This window comes from Neoarius graeffei, chromosome 20 (assembly GCF_027579695.1).
Source record: "Neoarius graeffei isolate fNeoGra1 chromosome 20, fNeoGra1.pri, whole genome shotgun sequence".
Classification (NCBI taxonomy): domain Eukaryota; kingdom Metazoa; phylum Chordata; class Actinopteri; order Siluriformes; family Ariidae; genus Neoarius; species Neoarius graeffei.
In genome coordinates this window covers 61,502,957-61,528,271 of record NC_083588.1, presented here as the reverse complement: position 1 = coordinate 61,528,271, position 25,315 = coordinate 61,502,957, and the positions used below count along the sequence as shown (strand labels likewise).

The window sequence follows — 25,315 nt, the reverse complement described above, 5'->3', positions numbered from 1 at the left end:
AAATTTTAGGTAAATTATTTTAATTTGCATCTTATACGGATTTTGGAGGTTGGTTATACAGGTTTGATTGACCAAAGGTTGACATGTATGAGGCAGAGATATCATAAAACAACTCGTGAAGCTTGGAGAACATTCGCCATGCATCACGACTGGTGGCGATCGCCAAGTATTTGCAAATTAAACCCATCACGAGCTGTAGTGTGAGCATGGCTTTACGGATTGATGTCCATTTCCCCTGCTCCATTGTTGTACAGAACATTAGTGCTTCATCACTTAGGAACAAGATAGAACTTTGTTTGAGCCTTAGAATTATTATGGCCTGAGCACTGCATTCTGCTCTGGAGGCGTGGCTTCTCTTCCTGCCAGTCTTAGTTAAGGGGGTGTGGCCTCTCACTCCTGTGTCATGCAAATTTTCCAGCACAGAATGAAATCACAGGGCGGCACGGTGGTGTAGTGGTTAGCGCTGTCGCCTCACAGCAAGAAGGTCCGGGTTCGAGCCCCGTGGCCGGCGAGGGCCTGTGCGGAGTGTGCATGTTCTCCCCGTGGGTTTCCTCCGGGTGCTCCGGTTTCCCCCACAGTCCAAAGACATGCAGGTTAGGTTAACTGGTGACTCTAAATTGAGCGTAGGTGTGAATGTGAGTGTGAATGGTTGTCTGTGTCTATGTGTCAGCCCTGTGATGACCTGGCGACTTGTCCAGGGTGTACCCCGCCTTTCGCCCGTAGTCAGCTGGGATAGGCTCCAGCTCGCCTGCGACCCTGTAGAACAGGATAAAGCGGCTACAGATAATGAGATGAGATGAGAATGAAAGTCACAGGATACACACTTCTATTTAAAAACACAAGCATGAGAGTAAAATTCAAACATTCGTGAATGAAGAGAAGAGAGACAGAGACATGTTTAAGAATTTTTTTATTGCTTGGCCTGCCATTAGGATGATCCATACCAAAAAAAAAAAAGTGTTACATCATCAGCACAATAAAAAGGGAGGAAAAAAAAAGTGGGGAGAAAAAAAAAAAAAAGTGTATACATCACAGAAACAGAGAAAATGGTCCTCAGCAAAGCTAAAGAGCAGCGCAGATGGACACATCAGCCAGGCGCACATAATATCAGCTTTTATCTGTAATATAGCTCTGAAAAGAACACGTGGGAATGACTAATACACACGGGGAGGTGAGGTGAGGGGTGTGTGGGGACCAATATGGCCGTTTACAGAGGGAACCGTGAATGTCTCGTTATAATCAGAAATAAACAGCGTGCCGTTGCAGCACTACGCAAGGAGCAGCCACTGAGTTGCACAGAAAGTCATTTAAATCTAAACTATAAACGCGTCACAAACACGCAAGTGCTGTTTCCCAAAATCAAATACTGCAGAAATCGAATCAAATCAACGGAAAAAAAAAATAATAAATCACAGCTGGTTCTTTCACAAGCGCCTGCTTTGTTTATACAAATGTAGGAAACGGGATGTTCAGTCAGTATCACGCTGTATGAAGTAAAACGCACGGTGTGACACTAAAGTCATTTAAAAACAAACAAAAAAAAAAAACCCACAACCTCAAATTGTGGTTTCATTAATGCACAGCGCCAATATTACATTTTCACGTCACAATAATCGCTTAACTCTCTTTAGCACAGCTTAGGATACGATATCTGAGAAGCTCATTCATCTACTAGACTAGAGCAACCATTTTGTCCACCAAGTAACTTTTCTTCAGAGATTTTCCATGTTCATGTTTGCAAATGCCAGTTCATTTCTACATTTTTATACGCACCAACTTTGTTTAAACATAGTGTGGACAAGTCCATATTTTAATCCCGCCCCCCTCTGCAGACACGACATGATTTAGAATTTCCTGCAGTTATTGTTGTTCGTATCCACCGGCAATATTTTCTAATTCAAGCTCTTGATTCTCTTTTGCACAACAGGAACGAATTAACGATTAAACCCAATCAGTAATCAGAAGATCACGATAAAGAATTGACTGAAGGTGATGGAAGAGCAAGAACCTGTTGTGTTGTAAAACTGTGATAAGAGGTGAGGTGATTATTATGAGGATATTATTCTGGATAGATTTGCGTTTATCAAAAGCGATGCCCAAGCTAAAGGAACTTTTGAAAAAGAAAATCAGGCACTTCCACAACCTAAAATTAGCCGACATGAGTGTAAAGAGACTCTTATATGGGTTTGCATCTCACTCACTCACTCACTCACACACACACACACTTTCAGCTTGAGTTTCCTCAGTCAGTGTTGAGAAATACAGTACGATGTTTGGAAAACCGTAATTCACTGCCCTGTTTAATACTATACAAATATTCTGGATTAAAGTTGCAGTATGTAATTGTTGGGAATCTGGAGTGGTTCCCACAGTGGTGTGCAATGCAATAAATTTATGACTTTTAGGCCGACTTGAAATAACGCTTTCCTCTACTTTATTTATTTTCTTTAAAAAAAAAAAAGTTACATACTGCTACTTTAAACATGCTGTAAAATGAAGTGACCATAGACCAGACTTAATAAAAGCTATTCTGCTGTTACGGCAACTACGATTTCACTTTGTGTGCCACAGTGTTGATAACCAAAACATAATTATGTTACAGGGCCCTTAAAAAGAAAGCCAGCACCGCGCCTGTGCTAACGTTCGCTCAGCAATGCTTCCAAAGCAGTTAAAATCTCTGACGACAAACACACAAAACCTCAATGAAATGTTGTGATGAAGAACAGAAGCACCGTGAGGTAAAAACAGAGAAGACTTATCCCTGTTCCATACACAAACACTTTGCCGTCACCAGTCTGCTCTGGGTGTGTCCCAAACCACACCCTATGCACTACACAGACTACACTAACCCCTCTCGCTAATGCTTCATCACTAATCCACTGTGGACATGTTCCAAACCACAACATATATTCACTAACGAGGCCTCATAACCATCACCAGTCCGCTGTGGGTGTGTCCCAAACCACACCCTCTTCATAGACACCACACACACACCTGTTGCTCATCATCTTACAGTGGACGTGTCCCAAACCACACACTTTATACACTAACGAGGCCTCATAACCACCACCAAGGACTCCTCATCATTAGTCTATTATGGACGTGTCCCAAACCACACCTTATTCACCAAATATGACAAACATCAGATCATCGTGGACGTGTCTCAACATACAGGCTATTCACTAGATTGGCAAGACAAACATCACACACTTCAGCACTAACCCGCTGTGGACGTGTCCCAAAGCAGAGATTTTATTCGGTACACATGCCATGCTTTATGTGTCCACAGGGCGTTGTGGGATTTTGTGAGTGTGCTGGATGGAGAAAAACAGTGCACCATGTAGTGCACAGGGTGCAGTTTTGGAAACACAGCTAAAGGATAGGTATGAAAACAACAAAGCAAAACGAAAGGACCAACAATAATGATAATAATAGCCACATATTTATAGAGAGAGAATCTTAATATTCCAATTTGATTAATATAACAAAGTGTGCAAAAAAATACAGTTACGGTGATTTTACTATAATTTACTTCTGCTATATATGTGCAATAAAGACTGATAAGGAGCAAAGCGGATCGCTACAGTACACACACGCACGCGCACACACACTTTCAAATGATTCAACTTCAGTACCCTTGAGAAAACAAACAGAACCAACAAGACACACACACACACCTCTGTCTTTGGCAACACAACATGCCAAAATGAATTGTAAACACTGTTAATGGGCGCAAACCGGAGAACGCTCAGTTTACAGCCTCGTCTTGGGATTCGTCATGCTCTGAACACTTCAAAATAATTGCGTCACTTAAAACGAGAGAGAGAGAGATCTGCGATTCCTGATCTTCACTAAAAAACCAAAACAAAACTGAAAATTAGAAAAGACAAAATTAAAGACAGTAAGGTGGACTTGGGTTAATTATGATTAAAGAAAGAATAACAAAACTTGGTTTTACTGAAAACTCAGATAGTTTAACATTTTCTCAGCCCTCAGGAGTCAGTTTTTATTTGGGGGGGAGGAAGCTTATATCTATATTCACACACACACACACACACACACACACACACAGTACTGTGTAAAAGTCTTCAGCCTCCTATTTTTTTCCCCTCTCGTATAAACTTTGTTATAGATTTCTATTTTATGACTTCAACATTATTGAGTCAAAGCATTACAAAAACATTTGAGTTCCAAACGTTCTGTTTTTTCCAGCACAAAATGAAATATGTTACAGGGGGGTAAAAAATTTGTATCTGAGCAGCATATTCCATAAGAGAGCACATTTCAGATTAAAAAAAGAAAACATAATGAAGGCTGCTGGGTTTTGGTGCAAAATGAAGAAGCGAGTGTGACAAAGTGTCCAGAAGAACTGTGGCTGGTTCTGTAAGATGCTCAGTAAAACCTACAGCTCACTTCCGCATAAAACTGCACTCACTGGACCTGAGACTACATTTTTTTTTTTTTAAAGCAAAGGGTCGTCTCACACCAAATACTGACTTTTCATTTATTATGGCTCACTGATTACTGTTTATAGTATTTTTTTAAATGTTGAAACATTTCATTTCATAAGCCCAAGACTTTAGCACAGTACTATATGTATAAAACTTGAATATTTTCTCCCTGAAGACTTTTTTTAAAATTATTTTTGTTTATTATGATCTCTTATCGGTTTCAGCTGATTGACCTTGTTCTACACATTTCTTTTTGTAAATTAAACGTGGTTCTCATCAAATTCGTCATCGGAGAACTAACCTTTTGGACCAAAGACTTGGGAAGGGGGGAAAAAAAAAAAAAAAAGTAACCAGAGCAGATATCCTGGTCGGGATCACAGCTGATCCAGAGCCTATCCCGGGAATACTGGGTTCGAGGTGGGAATACACTCTGGATGGAACACCAGGATTTAGTAACAGTAAATTAAATATATAATAAAATAAACCTACTGTAGCTATAAGTGAGTTAACAGGCTCATCTCTTTCTTTTTTTTAAAATAACTGATAATATCAGATGACGCTACACCACACACACACACACTTTCTGTGGAAAACGTATGAAGGAACATGCGCACCATTACAAAAAAAAAATGTGAAAAGATCCTAAATACCCTGAAATGGTTTGAACATCTGAACAAAGAAAGGAGAGCGAGAATTAAATAAAAAAAATAAATGAATAGATGTACCGTGCAGCCTCTCTGCGGGACTCGTCACGTCCTAAACGCTGCGAAAATAAATAGTCACATTTACATGAATAGAAGAACTTTTAAGGAGAGCAGTTTCTGGTCGACTTCCTGTTTCGGTGGCTTCATTTTACATCTCTACGTTTGAGAAGGAGGTTAAATCTAACACACACACACACGCACACTGCGAGCACAAACGAAATGTACACAGAAGTAAGATAAGAAAATAAAGCGCAGCTGGACCCTGTGATAAACAGAGGATGTGAAAGGGGAGAGAGATAGATTTAAACGGAGAGAGAGACGAAGCTGTTGTACTGCTGGATGTTCCTCTTCAGGATGTCGGAGCAGGGTCCGAGAACGCGCTCGAACCGAGGACGGTCGAGCTTCACACACTTCAGAGGGCTGCGTGCGACCACGGTGGCGGCGCGAGGACGGTTCATCAGCAGCGCAATCTCACCTGAACGCACACACCACCACATTTCATTCTCAAAATTCTCAACATTTATAAACGCAGGAGCAAGTAAGAAAAAAAACAACTTTTAAGCAGCACACTGACATGTTAACAGGAATGAGCATATTTCAGGTGAACGGAAAAGGAAACACTCACCGAAGTAATCAGAAGATCCGAGTCTACCCACTTCTACAAACTCTTCGTTCTCGGAGCGTCTCTGAAGCACCGCTGCTGATCCCTGCACACACCAGAGCACCCGAGTGTGAGAGTGCACGCATGTGTGTATTACGACACCATCCATCTACAGCAGATTTCATTTCAGAAAACCAACCCGTTTCTAAATTAGTTTCCTGGAGGAGCATGAAGTTTACCTCGAGGATGATGAAGAACTCGTCTCCAGGTTGGCCTTGGACGACGATCTTCTGCCCGTCCTCGAATTGCACCGTCTCCAGAGCATCAGCCACCGTTAACCTCTCCCATTTATCCAGAGATTCTGAACACAACCCTCCGTTAGCGAATATACAGGTTAAAGGAGATACGCAGAGCCATGGCCTCAATTTCGTTTATAAATGCCTTGAGACCTCAAGAATGGCACAGGAATAGTTTTAAGCGCCAACAATAAATCTAATATAGCAACTTTTACGATTAAAGTGATTTATATACGTAGTGGTCTGAGTGAATGACCTTGACGTCCGTAACGTCACAGCAGGAAGTCTAGCTGTCTCATGGCCACTTATGCTATACTAAAACACAGAGCTGACTGCAACTCCGATCCTCCATTTCGAGCTAATTTATCGCCATGCCACGTAGATGCGTTTTTGGCTGGTGCAGCAACACGACAGAAGGCGGATTTACGTTGCATTCATGGCCCAAGAATGATCAAACTGCAAAGATTTGGACGCGTTTTGTGAGAAGTTCACGGGCACGTTGGGGGCCTACGAAGTGGTCTCTCCTCTGCTCTGCACATTTTACTGAAGACTCGTACGAAACCTCTGATCTGTTGAGGAGCTCTGGCTATAAGCCCGTATTGAAAGAGGGCGCAGTACCAACAATTAAAGAAAATTACAAGAAAAGGAAAGTATTTATTTATTTTTTAAAAAAAGGAAAGGAAGTTCAGTTGCACCAGTTCTCCTGGAGTGCGAGCCAAGGGTTGTTGCTAAAACCCGGGACGGAACGTGACGCGACACGTTATCGCTCAGGCAGTGACCTCCCCGCGGTTGTTGCTAAAACCAGTGATGTCCCGTTCTGGGTTTTAGTAATTGCCTGAGCCCAGTAATAATGGCGAAGTACTCAGTATGGAGAAAATGGAGAATGAGTGGAGCAGCCGTCTGATTTCTCCGCTGGATATTGCTGCCATCTCGCCCTTACGTGGAAGAAGTGAATTAACGGAGAACTGAACGAACAACTGAAAGTCAGATTGTTTCAAAAACAATCGGCCACAAGATTGACCTTCAAGAAGCGAGAACAGACGGGTAAGCTCCGACTCTCATTTGGATACCAAACAACAACACTCGTCGTTTATCTGCATTTAGATTAATCCATGTAACTTGTATTGTGTGTTTAAGTTAGCGGTATGAGATTATTTAATTTGCTTCAGAATGTGATCGTCTCAATTCATCTGATTATTTAATTCACCTTTTACGTTTTATCAGTGAAAATGCATGCATGTACATATACTGTATGTTGCATAAGTTATAACACCCATCCTGTTTTAATGAGAGTCAACCCACAATCAATGAAGTCAAATCAGTTTTATTTGAGCAAGTCGGTAATGGTATTCCTTACTTTCACCATGAATTTTTATTTATATGACTTTGGTTTATAGCTGTCAAAGGCTTTGGCCTTAAAACCGGTTCCCGCTGTGACATCACACACTCAGGGCTGGCTGGCTCAGCGGGGCGGCTCGAATTACAACTTTGTGGTCGATTTTAACTCTCAAAAATATATTTACACGTTATTTACCAGCTGGGAGGTCCGTTTCGTGAAATACCGTGACCGAGGTCTTGAAAGTACTGAGCGAGGCCCTCTGGGCCGAGGTCACGGTATTTCACGATACGGACCGACCTTAAGCTGGTAAATAATATATTTATTTTTTCTTTACCAAATTCTAACAGAAAACGAGAGCGCCCGAAAGGGAAAACCGAGCCGAGCTGCCATTTTGAATCCTCATTCACGGCTGTAATGCAAATGGCTTCCTCCTCGGTATACAAGTGCACTTCCATGGCAGAAAAACACTATATTTTGCTGCCTATGTAGTCCCCTATTTATACAAATAGGAGTCATTCAGGATTCAGCCATGTTTTTGCTCGGTGTTAGCAAATTACAGGTTTTTAGCTTTCTCCTGAAATGTTTTATTTTATTTCTTCTTCCTCAGGGTAGTAAAACTCGCTTTCGCTGTGAACACTGTCGTTATCGCTATCCATGCTGTAAAATTAATGCTATTCTCCTGAGAAATGCTGGCAAAAATTTACAAGATTTTTGATAATCTTAGAAATAAAAGATAAACGTTGACAAAAAATGCTACCATGTTCGTTGTTGTTGTGAACGAGCGAGTCGCCAGAGGTCCATAACCGGGGTCTGTACCGTAGGATACGGACCCGCTCGCCAGCCAATCAGAGCGCAGGATTTGGACCGCGAAAAAAATAAATTTTTTTTAAATTTCCATTTATGCAGCATACAAGAGTCAAGGACGGAGATACCATCCACTCAGAAATTTATTTAAAAATAAAAGGTTCTGCGTATCTCCTTTAAATCGTCATGATGACACAAATAAAAAAAGAAAAACGATGACTTACCCAAAATGGACACCTTGCTCAGGAACTCCTCATACATCTTCCTCTTCCTCAGAGTGCTCCCCTGCAAAACATGAACAACTTTCTTCACGATTAGGAGAACGGCATTTGAGAGTCGATCTTGATGATGTTCGGATTGTCTTGGACTTGACAAACTGAAGCGATCATCATGGCTTCTCCACAGTGAGCCATCAATGCATCATCATAAGCGTGCGAGTGATATTTGAGTGTCTGTGTGTACCATGAGTATTCTCCTGTAGCTGTCTCGGTCAATGCCCCACAGTTTGACGTTGGTTTTGGCTTGAACGGTCGCCGCTCTCGGAGTGCCGTAAATCAGCGCCAGCTCGCCGAAACTGCCGCCTTCTCCGATACTCGTCACCCAAGTGTTATTCACATACACCTACACAACAACACGGAGGCATCACGTGACAACAGTTGATTATATGCCAACTGATACTTTTTTAAAGTATTGAAATTATATCATGTGATGGGGAAAGCTGGCGCATGCACGACTAAACCGAACATCTCACTTACATCCATTTCACCTTGATCGATAACGTAGAAGTTATCGCCCTCGTCACCTAAAATAAAAAGTAACAGTGTTTACATATTTCTTACCTCAACGTAGTAATCATCTTGCATGCTACAAACACACACACCTTGCTGAATGACAGTTTCTCCAGCGATGTAGTTCACGGGAAACATGGCATCAAATATATCACTACAGAGGAAACATTTAGCATGAGACCATCAGTACACTCATTAAAAGACAAAAGGAAATCTGGCTCATTTACAAATGTTAGCAAGGATTAGCTATACTCCAAGATATGTGATCTATTGTTATTAATACGAACTGACATAACTAACAACATGCAGCTCCAGGGAAAAATCAGCTGTAATCAAAGATAAACCCGAGTTTTTTTTTTTTTTAAATTCATGTCACTGGAACACCAAAAAAAACCCCCCAAAGCCTCAGCTTTTATATTTTCTCTTCCGATATTTGAACACAAGAGGGCGCTGTTTGCTCACTGCTGTATAAAACGGTTCTTGCATTACATTATGAAATGCTGCTGTACGAGTTGCTGCATAGTGATTTTCGTCCCTGCAGCCATTAACAGCTCAAGTCGCTAATAAGTCCAATGGGAAAGTCCAAGGAGCTCAGTGCAGATCTGAGAAACAGGATTAGAGATTTACACACACACAGGAAAGTCTCCTGAAGCCATTTCTAAACAACTGCAGATTCCAAGGTCATCAGCTCAAACAATCGGATGTTAAAGTGCATATCACGGGTAAATTCAGGAGCAGGATCAATGTAATTCTCCTATTTTATATTAAACTTTGGTCAAATATCTGTCACATTTTGCATTTTGTGCAATACCAGAAAAGTTCAGTTGAAATCAAGCCATTTGAGGCGAATTGGTCCGCCTCTGAAAAAACTTGGCATTTGGATTTCCCGGCAAACATTGATTTTCATGATGTCGCGTGCGGGACGCCTCCTTCTGAATCCTACATCAGCGCTGGTTTGTTTATGAGAAAACGACCTGGTGGTTTTCTGCAAATTTCTTCAACGCTATCACTTAATTATTAAAATGGTTAACAGGTGTATCGTAGGAGGGTGTAGCAACACCAATCTTGATGGGATTAGTACTCATCGTTTCCCAAAAGACCGGACAATGAGAGAGAAATGGGAGCGCTTGGTCTACACAGGCTGTGCACTGAAACCGTGCAAAGCTCTCGCAGCCTGCTGGTGCTTCCGCAGGTGACGTCACGAATCTGGGTCCAGACTCCCTTGGGATTTTTCCAGACGAGTTTTGTTATTTTATTTTTTTCTGCTGTAGACAGATGGACTTGTGCAAAATTACCCTTCTTGATGAGTGTGTAAAGGGACGTACTTTCATATAAAAAAAAAAAAAAAAAAAAAAAAAATGAAATTGGTCCAGAATATGCACTTTAAGTACAAGTTATTGGGAGGTGGAGCCACTTGGTTTGAATGGTCAGGAACAACCCAGGAACCACCAACGCACAGGCCTGCCATGAGCTGGAAGCTGCTGGAACACCAGTGTCAATGTTTGTAGTCAAGCGAGTTTGACATCACCATGCACTGAGGCTGAAATCCAAAAAAGAAGCCCCTGCTTCAAAAATCAACATCTTCAAGGTCAATTAATTTTTTGCCACTGCCGACACTGAAACAAAAAGCCTCCTGGAGGAAATTTTTACGGTCAGATGAGAAAGATTGAATTGTTTGGCCACAACGACCAGACATACAGAGGAACACTACCAACTGTTAAACATGATGGTGCATAAAGACCTTTGAAGGCAGGTTGTCCCTTGATTAAACTATTTATTTACTGTTTTAATTTGTTTATTTTGACATCTACCTAGGTCTACCAAACATAAAACTAAGGTTTGTTATTGCTATGGTTTCTGTTATTTTATTATTATCACTATTATTTTGGTCCAGTCGGGGTGGGGGGAGGTTTTGAATGTGTTCAAAAAGTTTAAAAAATGAAAAATATCTTTTGTAACCATGATGATTTTTCAATAAAAAGATATTTAAAAAAAAAAAAAAAAAAAAACATGATGGTGGTAGCATCATGCTCTGGAGCTGTTTTGCTGCCAGTGGAAATAGACGGAATCATGAAGAACCTCTGAATTCTTCAGCATAACCTTAAACCATCAGAAACTTGGACACAGCTGAGTGTCCCAACAGGACAATGACCCCAAACATGCATCAGAGCTGGTTGCGGAGGAGAAAGCAGGGACCTCAACCCTATTTTTTTTGGGGGGGGGGGGGAGTGTGTGTGACTGTGCTTAAAAGTCAGGAAACATGCAAATTTAATTGAATTCTGCCAAGAAGAGTGGGCAAATATCTGGCAAGAAGAGTAGGCACCTGTATGTGGATGATTTGACACTGGAATACTGTTCAAAAGTATAAAATATATGTACACATTGGAAAATTTTTTTTCTTCACCTCAGCGAGTGTAATCTTGAACATATTTTGAATGATTATTAATAATTAAAGTCTCGATAAGTGCAATACAATCTAATTCTACTGCGCGGACACTCACTAGGTCGCCACTTTATTAGGAATACCCATCCACATGCTGTTTGCTGCAGTTCTCTAATCAGTCGATCCCTTGACAGCAGCACGATGCATCAAATCATGCCGATACAAGTCAAGAGCTTCAGTTAATGTTCACAATGTTCAAACATCAGAACGGGGGGAAAAACTGTGAGCTCAAAAAGTGTGACTTTCTTTCACTGTGGCCTGGGTGTCGGTTTGAGTATTTCAGAAACTGCTGATCTCCTGGCGTTTTCACACACAACAGTCTCGAGTTTACACAGAATGGTGCGAAAAACAAACAACATCGAGTGAGTGAGCGACAGTTCTGTGGGTGGAAACAAACGCCTTGTTGATAAGAGAGGTCAGAGATCAGAAAATGGACAGATTAGTTCGAGCTGCCAGGCAGGAACTCGTATAATCACTCTCTACAACCGTGGTGAACAGAAAAGCATCTCAGCATGCAACAGCAGAACACCATATCGGGTTCCACACCTGCAACCAAGAACAGGGATCTTGGAATCAAAAGCAAGTTCCTATTAAAGTGGCCGGTGAGTGTAAATATAGTTCTATTTATTTATCTCTCTATCAAAGTGAGCTGGTTGCTGAGAGTCCAGTGATTAAACACGTCTTCGTTAGTTTGCAGAAATTCAAATACTAAAACAGTCCAGTGAAGAAAAACTTTTTCACCTTCTTTCGTTGTCATCGAGGTGGGAGAACAGCACGTTCTTCTCGATCGCTTTAGCAAGAGCAGCCATTGTTTTGTAGTCCTTTGGAATAACCTAGAAACGGACATGAACATATTCTGACTTTATTTTCTTCATTGTGCACACACTAAGGGCGTGTACAAAAAAAAAAACTTAATATATTCCCAACAGCTGTAAATTATTTAATAGTTTTCCCGTTATATCAGATACAAATTCACACTAGCAGGCTACAAGCCACTCATGTTGCTTGTAGTTTGTCCCTCATGGGCGTGGCCTATGCAAATTTCTTCGTTCACAACGAGAATCTGCAGCTATCGATAGGTTCTAAAGCTGACTAATTAAAAACAATAACTCGTTAGCATGAACATAGCATAAGAGTATAATTTAGTTCCTTGCTCAGTGTATGTAGAGAGAGGTTTCAGTACTTTTCTGACATAGGACGCGGCGTCCTCCTCAGTGTAAACCTCTGCACTGATGGCGCCACGGCGACGGCGACCTTTCACCACCGGGTTCATAGGAGGAGAAATCTCATCCTCTCGGGAATCGGAGCGAGAACCGGACTTCTGCTGGCTGAGTATCTGTTTGGTCTCTTCCTGGAAGGGGAAACACAAAAACAATCAGACAAAGGATTTGTTAATGAGCTAATTCATTAACCACAGAGGGGGGAAAAAAAAAAACCCTCATGTGTTTAAATAAATCTGCCTTTTTTTGTGGAAGAGGCATGCAGTTGGCACAGTGCTAAAGTGATAGCTATAAACTACAAATAAAATACAACAAGGACACTGTGGGCATCTTTTCATTTTTCACCAGACACGATTGTTATTTGCTGTGAAGAAAAGCGCACACCTTCTCGAGCCTCTCGAAGTAGTCCCGGAGGAAGGCCATGGGTCGCTCGGGCCTGGACGTGCACAGCTGCACGATGCAGTCCTTCAGCAGCTGCTGGATGTTGTGCTTCTGCACGTAGAGCTCACACTCCCGCAGGCTCCTCTCCTCCTCGCTGCTCGAGCTCCCAGACGCCATGATGACCTGGAGACGAAACCGATCAGAGAATTCTGCTTTCATTTAAGTTATTTGCCGATACGTTTCTGGTTGGTCAATCAGAAGGTCTTATTCAGAAGTGCTGGTATGGAAAAACAGTAACACTCTATGTTATGGCTAATTAGTCAATTGTAGCCATGCGAGGAACACACGTTAACGAACGTTCTAAACAATTCTAACATGTCAGAATGTTTATGCAGGTGCTCATGGGAGTTGTAGGTGCGTAATATTACATTGCAATGCGTTTATTATATCACTTAAAGCCGCTTTTCCGACACGTCCTTTGCAGGGCTTTACATTAGCACCCGCCAAATGCGGGTAAAATTCGGCTTTGGCGGGTAATAACTTTAGTCTCACTAGCCACTTTGGCGGGTGGTTTATTCTGTGGTATGACAATATATTTTAATTGTAGTTTTCTCTGAAGGCATCTGATATAATAAACGCATTGCAATGTAATATTACGCACCTACAACTCCCATGAGCACCTGCATAAACATTCTGACGTTAGAATTGTTTAGAACGTTCGTTAACGTCGCAGATAAAATCAATGATACGGTAACCTGCGGTTAATGAACGAAGCAACAAAGTTGCTGACGACTGACAAACGCACTATGTGGCGGCATATTAGGGATGTCCCGATCCGATCACGTGATCGGAAATCGGGCCTGATCACATGGTTTCAGACTCGATCGGAATCGGGCATTGCCTCCCGATCAGGGATCGGATATATAGCTATATAATATATTCTCATTTTTAACACATCAATAGCTATGCGTTGGCACAGAGTGAGACCAGACCTCTTGTCTCAACACAGCAACATCAACGCATGCGGCATGACATCACTTTGTAGCGGAGACGCTATTGGTTATTGGCTGCCCGTTGCCGGCAAAGTTGAACACGGAAGCAGTTCGAAGCGGAAAGCAAAGCATGAGATCATTTTTTTTTTCTTTGGATGACAAAAGAAACGGGCTCAAACCTGAAAGGGTAGAAATGCTTGTTTTCTTCAAGAAAAACGTTCATTTCCTTAATTGAAATTACTGTACACCACTGTGAGATGCGTTCTTAAAAGCAAATTACCGGCACTGTGGCACTTTATTTTTTTTATTTGTTTACATTCCTGCCAGGTATTTTAAGGTTATTTTTTAAAATTTGTTATTTATTGTTCAAACTGCCTCACGTAAGTGCTCTGTTTGCTAACGGAGTTGTTGGATGTTAAAATAAGGTGTTAAATAAAAAATGAGGAACATCCTGGATCCGTTTCTTTCCTCGTCCTTATTATTTTTTATGGATTATAAGAAGTATCGGATCGGGACTCGGTATCGGCAGATACTCAAAATCAAATGATCGGTATCGGATCGGAGGGCAAAAAAACCTGATCGGGACATCCCTACGGCATATAGCTGGAGTTTCAAACCCTGCTGCTCAGGAAAAAGGGGCAGAGATGAGCAGGGCTGGAGCAGCATTTTAAAATCACAGAGGTCCGTGATGCGCAAAGCGCGCGCTGAAAAATTTTCCAACATATTTAAATGAGAGGTAGGGTTGGGCGGTGTTACGGTAAGAAGGTATCCCGAGGTATCCAAAAGTACCAACGGTATCGGTCTCATTACCGTCATTTTAAAAAAAATATATAATATCTAAATAAATATGGAGTACATGAGGTCATAATATAAAATAATAAATTGAAGATCATCCCGAATAACTGTGTGATCGTATTTTCACTAATTCTATCAATTTCCTAAAGAAGTTCTCATCGCGTGCAGGGTTGTTTATGTCATTACCATGGCAACCCTGCGTGACATTTGGAGTCTGACAGAAAGCTTCGCAAGAGACCGAGACCGAGGGTGTCATGGCTCAGATGGCTAAGGCACCGTACCATAAATCCGGGGACCCGGGTTCGATTCCGACCCGAGGTTATTTCCCGATCCCGTCTCTCTCTCCCCCGCTCATTTCCTGTCTCTCTATACTGTCCTATCTTAAAAAAAAAAAAAAAAAAAAAAAAAAGAGACTGAGACCGTGGTTGAAAGATGGCAAGTCAAGATAACGAGTTAGTGGCAAAAAAAAAATACAACATCGGCAGTGTGGCAGTATTTTGGTTTCAAACCAAACGAAAAATCTAATATGTCCCCTAAGGCACACCATAGCCTGGGGTACTCCACTTCCACGAGATCTCTCCAATGAGTTGTGTTTTGAGTAGGTTACATGAGTAACAACAAGGTAAAATAATATAACGTATGACATTTGGGATGTGGGTAATAAACGTTTGAAATGTCATCTACTGAAGAAACGGAAGAAAACATCGTAGCGTAAACTGTTAGGTTTCTGGTGGGAATTAGCAATGCGCTTGCTATCTTTGTTGGGTGTGTTAAACCGTATGGATTTAAGTGGAATAATTGTAAGGAGTTATGTGATCAAGACAACGTTTTAAGCAAGGTAAGGCCATTTGATTATTAATTTCCCCGCCATGGCATGACGTGGGCCCATATGATTTTGCCTTGTGCAGCTATCACGCATTTGAATTAGGTTCGCCTCATTTGCGCTGAAGAATATGGTTTATCGCGCAGTCTAAACGGACTTGGGTGTTGGTTGATTCTTTTTCTTTTTTCCCATGCTTGAAAGGGTATGATCCTGCTCATCGTGTACTTTTTTTTGATGGAGCAGGTGAAATAGTGCTGCAAATGGCGTTTCAACGCAGACATGTGTAAACGACAGTTGAATGCTATTTTCAAGATGAAGGAAGAGTTGCGTGATGCTTTGAAATATCTCTTAATCCATTCATCAATGCACAAAATTCGCTTTGCTGCTTAATCCATACCACAATGCACACAATTCGCTATGCTGCTTTTAAATAGTACATTTGAGGCATAGGCGCACGTTACACAGTAGGCCGAAACAAAATATTTTTTTCTCGGTAATACCGTATACCCCGGGAAAACACAGAGACAGTTTAAAGGTATCAAAATTTGGATACCGCCCAACCCTAATGAGAGGGGTGAATTACACGCCACACAAGAGATCTCATTTCATCATCTCTAGCCGCTTTATCCTGTTCTACAGGGTCGCAGGCAAGCTGGAGCCTATCCCAGCTGACTACGGGCGAAAGGCGGGGTACACCCTGGACAAGTCGCCAGGTCATTCACATCTACGGTCAATTTAGAGTCACCAGTTAACCTAACCTGCATGTCTTTGGACTGTGGGGGAAACCGGAGCGCCCGGAGGAAACCCACGTGGACATGGCGAGAACATGCAAACTCTGCACAGAAAGGCCCTCGCCAGCCACGGGGCTCGAACTCGAGACCTCCTTGCTGTGAGGCGACAGCGCTAACCACTACACCACCGTGCCGCCCAGATTGGCTAATTCATAGCAAAATCAAAAATACCCTGTACTGCGAAGACTGCAGAAAGTCTGGCAAAGACAGGCACCAGTAATTTTAAACTCGAAACTATAAAGGACCATGAAAAGTCAAATGCACACATCGGTACTATAACATTAAAACCCGCGAAGTCGGCTGGTTCACTACAGGACAGCATTGCTTTCAGTCCCTGGCTGTCATGAAGTCGGCTGAGCTGGAGAGGATGGAGCTGCTGTTTAGAAATGTTCACGCGATTGTAAAGAAGTTGATCCCACCCCAGCTATCAACTTATGGCCTGCTGGAAGCCTCACCTCACGAAGACCATTTTTCATGGACCATTCAGACTCATCTGATGATGAATGTAATGAGGACATTTAATGTCTCTCTCGCTCTACACATGTTCTCATCACACACACACACAATTAATAGATAATACATAATAATACACATAATACTTGCATATCAAAACATCAAATGTTTTTCAATGATAAATGTTTTGAATTGGACTTGTAATATTAGAACCAGTTCAGTTGTACTGAATTATTATTTTTCATATTATACGATATTTCATATTGTAAGGGGCTTGAATTTGAGTTCAATAAACAGAATACTCTGTTTATATTTTTGTCTGAATTGGTTCCATGTTTTCATATAGGGAGCTACCTTAACAGCACTGAATACTTGAGTGCTACTGTAGAGATATATTACACGCTGCTATTCATAATTAAATCTAGATCTTCCGAACTTTAACATATCATGGTGAAGAAAAAAACTGCGATTTCCTGGCAACAAAACTGTGGCTAGTGAAAAGGCTGAATGGCTAGTGACTCGGGAAAACCACTAGCCACAGTGGCCGGTGAGCAAAAAAAGTTAATGTAAAGCCCTGGTCCTTTGTTTATATTTCACTCCTGATGCACTTGGTTTGACATCAGTGCCTAAACTCACTAACCCCAAAACCACACTCCAAAATCTAGCATGAAAGCCTTCCTGGAAGAGCAGAGCTTATTATAACAAAAACAAACGGAGAATAAATCTGGAACAAGATGTTCAAGAACATACGAGTGTCACGGCCAAAAGTGTCCACAAACTTTTGGCCACACAGTGTATATTACCTGGTGTTACTTCTACAATTCATTTTATATATCTGGGGGGTGGGGGGGGGTGGGGGGGGGGGGGGTTTAATGGTTCTCTGAACAGTTCTAGATTTAGAAAAGGGTTTGAGAAAGAAATTCTAAGGGTTTCCTGCCATTTGCATCACTCAGTAGGGAAAAAGGGCTAAAGATAAAGTCCCCGATGAACGCCAAAGGACTAACGGTGTTGTTTTGGGATGGAAAGAAGTATAAGATTATCCACCGATGGCAGTTTGGTGATGACACGTGCAGCACTACGACATCTCAGGACCTCGGGTCACTGTCCGTTCGCTCGTTTCCACCAGGTCGGTGCCAGCTCCACCTTGGTGTCTTTTAAGAACCGAACGCGATGTAGATGGTTGAAATATTACCAGTGTAACATTTACAGGGGAATGAATGAGTAGGTAGTCGTCGACTTACGACCTATGCGACTTACGACCGACTGACTTTACGACCGTCTGGTTATGACTGGCAGGTGTTTCCCAGCTGAGCGTACGACAGTTTCCGCCCCAGCTCCCGGCAGCGCCTCTTGCCACGTACAACAGTTTCCGGCCCAGCTCCAGGCACATGCGCAGTCTCTCTCGCGCTCCCTCGCGCACTCCGTCATACAGATTCCGCCCCAGCTCCTGGTTTATGAAACGAGCAAATGCTCCCGCCAGCCCGAGCGCTGCAACAGCTGATGACGTAGACGACCCACAGCCAAGTGATGCCAGCGGTCACTAAATTTTGTATTTTGCTATGTTTCAAACTAAAATGTTTTCTATTTTTCACACCTGTATTTCGTATTTTTTGTTTTGCACATATTAAACGAATTGTACTGCATGCAGTGTTTGACTTAAACCAAATAATGAGCCAAGGTAATAAAATAAGAAAATGTTGATAAAATAAGACTTTCAGATGATTACAATAGCATTACACATCACAATATACTTACGTTCATTTAACATAGGCCGACTTACGACCAGATCGGTTTACGACTGGTCAGTCGTAACCAAACGCAGTCCTAAGTCGACAACTACCTGTATATATACGCGCATTCATGACAGACAGAATGCATCTGCTTTGTTAAAAGCTTTCTTTAAAAAAAAAAAGTCATCGTGCAGGTGTCTGCTTTTGGTCATGTTTTATCAAAACTGCGACAACGTCTCGAGGTAGCCCGTCACATCACCAGTAATTTTGTGGTGCAGTACCAGTGCAAACTTTCTGGCACCAACACTAGTCTTTGTTTGGTTGAAATACATGGAACTGGTTCTAGATTAAGCACCAGTATTCTAGCCTAGTAAACTAGACCCACCCGCCTAGCGGCCAAAAATATTTTTGCCTAGCGAGTGGGTCTAGCCTCGCACCATATAAACAAAAACACCCCGGGCATCAAATCGTGCCCGCCAATCACAACGCAAGGTTTTTGTTTGGATTCTTTGGGCGGGCTTTTGCAGGAGTGACGACAAAGCTGCGCGACGCTGGAGAAAGCGCAACAGGAAAGATGGCTACGGGCTAGTGAACAGCGCGCGTTTGACACCGCTTTGGAATCAGTTTTAGAAGAATTAGACTTGGAGTTTTCGTTGAAACATGAGCAGGAAGAGGCTCTCCGCTCATTCCTTTTCAAGAAGGACGTTTTCGCTGTTTTGCCGACCGGCTATGGCAAAAGTCTGATCTACCAGCTGGCTCCGCTCGTAGCCAAAAGGATGGGGCTAGTTTGTGCAGTACGAAGAATTAATAAACAGCTTTGAAACATTACTTTTTGATTGTTTCTTATTTTCCCGTTATTTTAAATTTAAGGGAAATTATTTCACCAAACACCACTAAATAAAAACTCTCAAAAACAGTTTAAGCAAACACTTGAAAAAAAAAAAAAAAGTGTATGTGGTACAGACTCCAAACTTGTGGTCATCATCTCCAAACTTCTTAATATCTAGAACCTGTTTATTAATTAATACGCATTTTGAAAAATTATTTGTTTCAAGGTCTCCCCCACTGCTTTCTGTCGCTCTGACTACGTCACAGTGACTGTTGCGCTGATTGGTCAGAGCGTTGGCCTATACGCACACAGACAGTTTGAAAGACAGCGGTTTGTTCCTCCCACCCCCTTCGGAAATGTCTACGGATCGAGGCCAGACTAAATATTCACATTTAGTCTGGCTTGCCAGGCTACCAGTATTCTGCATTGGTGGAAAACGGCTACTTATGGAACACTGCTTGTTCCTCTGGGTTCTCTAGTTTCCTCTCATTGTCTAAAAACATGCCAGTCGGTTGACCAGCTATGTTCAATTACCACAGATGTGTGTGTGAATAAGTGTGTAAGGATAGATGATGCTGCGTGATGGACTGATGCCCCATCACAGCCAGCGTTCCTGGGAACGTGTCTGGATCCACTGCCACCCTGACCAGGATAAAACGCTTACCTAAAATGAATCAATTAATCCAATTATGCAGACACAAAAGCCTTGTGTGTCACATCATTTATTTTCTTTGGTGTATCAGTAGAACATTTTAGATGACCCTGAACCCACCTACTTGTGGGATAGAAAATTAAGCTGATATTGCAAAAATAAAAAACAAAAACCAGTAATTATAACGCGACCCGTAGGCTGTAAATGTGTTGAATGGTTTCTAATAGAAACTGGACTAAACGAATCCATGCTAACTGTGCTGAAGGAAATTTAGCCTCAAGTAGCTATGACAGATATTGCGTGCTTTTTTACTGGGCGAGTTTAAGCTAGCTTTTTACATTCCTAAATAAACCCATTGTGCACAACAAAAAACGAATAAACGACAAAATTTATAGCTATTAAGATGCACCACAAACTATGCTTTAACCCGTTTATTTATTTCAGCTTTCACCAGTCAGGTGATAAGAAGCGTAATGCAGCTAGCTTGCTCGCTAGCTTTTTTTTTTTTATTATTATTTTTCCCCTACCCGCTTTCGGTAAACCCCGCCTCCCTGCACTCGAATTGGCTACCTCTTTCGCGCTCCCTACACGCTGATTCGCTACAAGTTCCTTCTCAGGAGAATTCATCACATCAACCGGTGACAGAAAAGGGGCGGGCAGTGATTATCCAATCGTCGCAGAGAACACAAGGTTTGTCGTAATTGAGGTGGGAAAGGTACACACGCCAGAGAACCATTAAAACAGGCGCCATCTTGTAAACGCTACCGTTATCAAAACAAACGGAAACCACCGCATTCTGACTTTGTTTTCCTGTCAAACGTCACAAAACGAGCAGAAAATCTAACGCCATTTTCTTAAATACCATACCTGAGTTGCCAGAAAAGGTTTCCTCGGTGTTGTTGTTCTGTTTTGTTTTTCTTTTTTACTTTAATAAACACCGACACTCCCGTTCTCTCTTCTCGGTCCTCGCTTGGAAGGCTGCCTCAAACCGGAAACACGTCATCACCGGAGACATACACACAGTGACGTCAATTTGCCCCCCTCAGGGCTTTTTGGAAAGAGGCTAAAATGTCAACTAACTTTTTATATGTCGAATGTCCAATCCACATTTTATACTTTTAGTCAAATAAATACATATGAAAAACAGATAATGATGTGAAACATGTCTTTTCTTTGGGTTATTGATAAAAAATGTTTTAGAAATATTCTCACTGGATTAAGCAAATCTATCATGGTTTCAAATAATCAGATGACATCCCTGAATGTTTTCTGTAGGCATTTTCTGAACCTCCAGAACCCAGAACGTAAGGCCTGTTAGATGCGTAGCTGATGACATCAGAATAAACATTGACACAGATGATGCAGCGTAGCTTTGTAGCCGCAGAGTTCAAAGGTCACCGGTTTGATCTTCAGCTCTGATTACTGTCTATTTGGAGTTTCACAGGTTCTCTCTGTGTCGGTGTGGGTTTCCTCTGGGTTCTCTGGTTTCCTCCAACCTCCCAAACTATGGTTTAAAGGAACAGTCCACCGTACTTCCATAATGAAATATGCTCTTATCTGAATTGAGACGAGCTGCTCCGTACCTATCCGAGCTTTGCGCGACCTCCCAGTCAGTCAGACGCAGTCAGACGCACTGTCACTCCTGTTAGCAATGTAGCTAGGCTCAGTATGGCCAATGGTATTTTTGGGGGCTGTAGTTAGATGCGACCAAACTCTTCTGCGTTTTTCCTGTTTACATAGGTTTATATGACCAGTGACATGAAACAAGTTCAGTTACACAAGTTGAAAGGTAGCGATTTTCTATGCTATGGAAAGTCCGCACTATAATGACAGGCGTACTAACACCTTCTGCGCGCTTCGGCAGTGCATTGATATCTGAGCTCCGTATCAATGCGCTGCCGAAGCGCGCAGAAGGTGTTAGTACGCCTGTCATTATAGTGCGGACTTTCCATAGCATAGAAAATCGCTACGTTTCAACTTGTGTAACTGAACTTGTTTCATGTCACTGGTCATATAAACCTATGTAAACAGGAAAAACGCAGAAGAGTTTGGTCGCATCTAACTACAGCCCCCAAAAATACCATTGGCCATACTGAGCCTAGCTACATTGCTAACAGGAGTGACAGTGCGTCTGACTGCGTCTGACTGACTGGGAGGTCGCGCAAAGCTCGGAGAGGTACGGAGCAGCTCATCTCAATTCAGATAAGAGCATATTTCATTATGGAAGTACGGTGGACTGTTCCTTTAAGGTGATCCACTGATCCAGTGGGTTTGAATTGCCCTTCGGTGTGAATGTGTGTGTGTATGGTGCTTTACGATGAATACCTCACCTAGAGTGTACTTGGGATGCACCATGAACATGAATAAGCTTATTTATTTTTTTCGTGGTCCAGTTTCCATCAAATCCTGCGCTCTGACTGGCTGGCGAACGGGTCCGTATCCTACGTTACGGACCCCGGTTACAGACCTCTGGCAACTCGTTTGTTCACAACAACAACAAACATAGTAGCAATTCTTGTCAACATTTATTTTCGCATTTCTCACGAGAATAGCATTAATTTTACAGCATGGATAGCGATAACGACAGTCTTCACAGCGAAAGCGAGTTTTACTACCCTGAGGAAGAAGAAATAAAAGAAAACATTTCAGGAGAAAGCTAAAAACCTGTAACTTGCTAACGCTGAGCAAAAACATGGCTGAATCCTGAATGACTCAATTTTGTATAAATGGGGACTACATAGGCAGCAAAATGTAGGTTTTTCCTGTCAGAGAAGTGCACTTGTATACCGAGGAGGAAGCCATTTGCATTACAGCCGTGAATGAGGATTCAAAATGGCGCCTCAGCTCGGTTTTCCCTTTCGGGTGCTCTCGTTTTCTGTTAGAATTTCATTTCATCTCATTATCTCTAGCCGCTTTATCCTTCTACAGGGTCGCAGGCAAGCTGGAGCCTATCCCAGCTGACTACGGGGTACACCCTGGACAAGTCGCCAGGTCATCACAGGGCCGACACATAGACACAGACAACCATTCACACTCACATTCACACCTACGGTCAATTTAGAGTCACCAGTTAACCTAACCTGCATGTCTTTGGACTGTGGGGGAAACCGGAGCACCCGGAGGAAACCCACGCGGACATGGGGAGAACATGCAAACTCCACACAGAAAGGCCCTCGCCGGCCATGGGGCTCGAACCCGGACCTTCTTGCTGTGAGTCGACAGCGCTAACCACTACACCACTGTGCCACCCCTGTTAGAATTTGGTAAAGAAAAAAATAAATATATTATTTACCAGCTTAAGGTCGGTCCGTATGGTGAAATACCGTGACCTCGGCCTTAAATACTGACCTCGGCCCAGAGGGCCTCGCTCAGTACTTTCAAGACCTAGGTCATGGTATTTCATGATACGGACCTCCCAGCTGGTAAATAACATATATATAATATAGACACAAGTATTTTACTGGGAAATACACCACTTGTATTTTTCATACAAGCTCCATCTGGGACATGAATCATCAATAGAGACATAAATCTCTACATGACACTGGTGAGGAAATCAATGAATTTTTTTGATAAATTTGGGAATTTTTTGTTTGTGAATGTGTCTATATAATAATAAGAAAATCACATGCTGGCTTGAAGATATGAAGTTTATCTTTTCGTGTTGAAAAACGTACATTTTTCATATGAAATATATCATGGATCTGAGTGGCATCAAAGTCCCTTCCCACGCCATGTGGTGCACAGGGCGGCACCAATCTCCATTTCCCTCGGCCTCTCGCCGATTACATAGCTAGGGTTATAGTGGGGGACTAGTCCACTGGTAACCGCAAGAGTTTGACTCGCCACTCACATCTGTATTGCAGCGTGCCTTGCCAGATGACAGTAGGTACCATTTTTATGATGGGCTTTGGTATGACCTGACCGTGAGTAGAACTCCCAGTCTCTCAATCAAGAGGCGGACATGCTAACCACTAGGCCAACTCGCAGTAGCGGTATATTAGGTATATTCCATTCAGCTAGCATGATATTGAATGAGTCGAAGACGAGTAGCTGAATGGAATGTATCTGATATACCATGAAAAAAAGTCAGTCAATATTATTATTATTTTTATTATTATAATACATACACATTCCTTTCAGGTGTTCAGCATGTCTTTCTCTTTCAAAATTCTCTCAAAATCTTCTGTATTTAATGAAGCAAACCTGGTGGCCATGTTTGTTTACAAATTACAGTTACAATTACTCGCTAGCACGGAAGTGTTATGTCAGTGATGTGTGACATCATGTTGTCTTGACAACCATGCAATATCGTAAACCATATTCAATGCTCATTCTCCATTGGGTAGAGTGACGTAATACACGTAGGATAAGTGATATGCTAACAATATTGCATGCTATCAAACCAAATGAATGAAACCCGCTAGAAGGGAATAGAACACGTTTTTATTCCATTGAAAAAGTGTCCTGGATGTATAATATTTCCTGATATTTCACTCAGATGATGTCACTCCCAGTGTTTTCCCACTGACTAGACGCGCGTTGTCAAAATGGCGAACTGGTTCAAAATTAAAATTCTTTTGATTAAATTGCGTATTTTTTGTGGGTGTGTCGATATAATATAAAGAACATCATACGGTGGCGTGAAGATATGAAGTTTATCTTCTTGTGTTGAAAAATATTTCACTCATTTACTTTGCTCACCCGTGAAATATACATTCACCACTCGAAGATAAACTTCATATCTTCGCACAATCATGTAATATCCTATACACACACACACACATATATATATATATATATATATATATATATATATATATATATATATATATATATATATATATATATATATATATATATATATATATATAGGCGGCACGGTGGTGTAGTGGTTAGCGCTGTCGCCTCACAGCAAGAAGATCCTGGGTTCAAGCCCCGGGGCCGGCGAGGGCCTTTCTGTGCGGAGTTTGCATGTTCTCCCCGTGTCCGCGTGGGTTTCCTCCGGGTGCTCCGGTTTCCCCCACAGTCCAAAGACATGCAGGTTAGGTTAACTGGTGACTCTAAATTGACCGTAGGTGTGAATGGTTGTCTGTGTCTATGTGTCAGCCCTGTGATGACCTGGCGACTTGTCCAGGGTGTACCCCGCCTTTCGCCCGTAGTCAGCTGGGATAGGCTCCAGCTTGCCTGCGACCCTGTAGAAGGATAAAGCGGCTAGAGATA

At 42.1% G+C, this 25,315-nt stretch overlaps 1 protein-coding gene across 1 annotated transcript; it reads right to left on the bottom strand.

Annotated features, from left to right (window-relative positions):
* Nucleotides 1-893: 893 nt before the first annotated feature.
* On the bottom strand, nt 894-21,086 carry prkar1aa (protein kinase, cAMP-dependent, regulatory, type I, alpha (tissue specific extinguisher 1) a). Its single transcript, XM_060902124.1, has 11 exons — nt 20,960-21,086; nt 13,031-13,210; nt 12,610-12,777; nt 12,168-12,259; nt 9,076-9,137; nt 8,951-8,997; nt 8,658-8,816; nt 8,420-8,480; nt 5,996-6,117; nt 5,781-5,862; nt 894-5,630 (listed from the first exon to the last, which is right to left on the bottom strand). The coding sequence occupies exons 2-11, from the start codon at nt 13,202-13,204 to the stop codon at nt 5,458-5,460; spliced, it is 1,140 nt and encodes a 379-aa protein (XP_060758107.1). The 5' UTR covers nt 13,205-13,210; nt 20,960-21,086; the 3' UTR covers nt 894-5,457.
* Nucleotides 21,087-25,315: the final 4,229 nt, after the last annotated feature.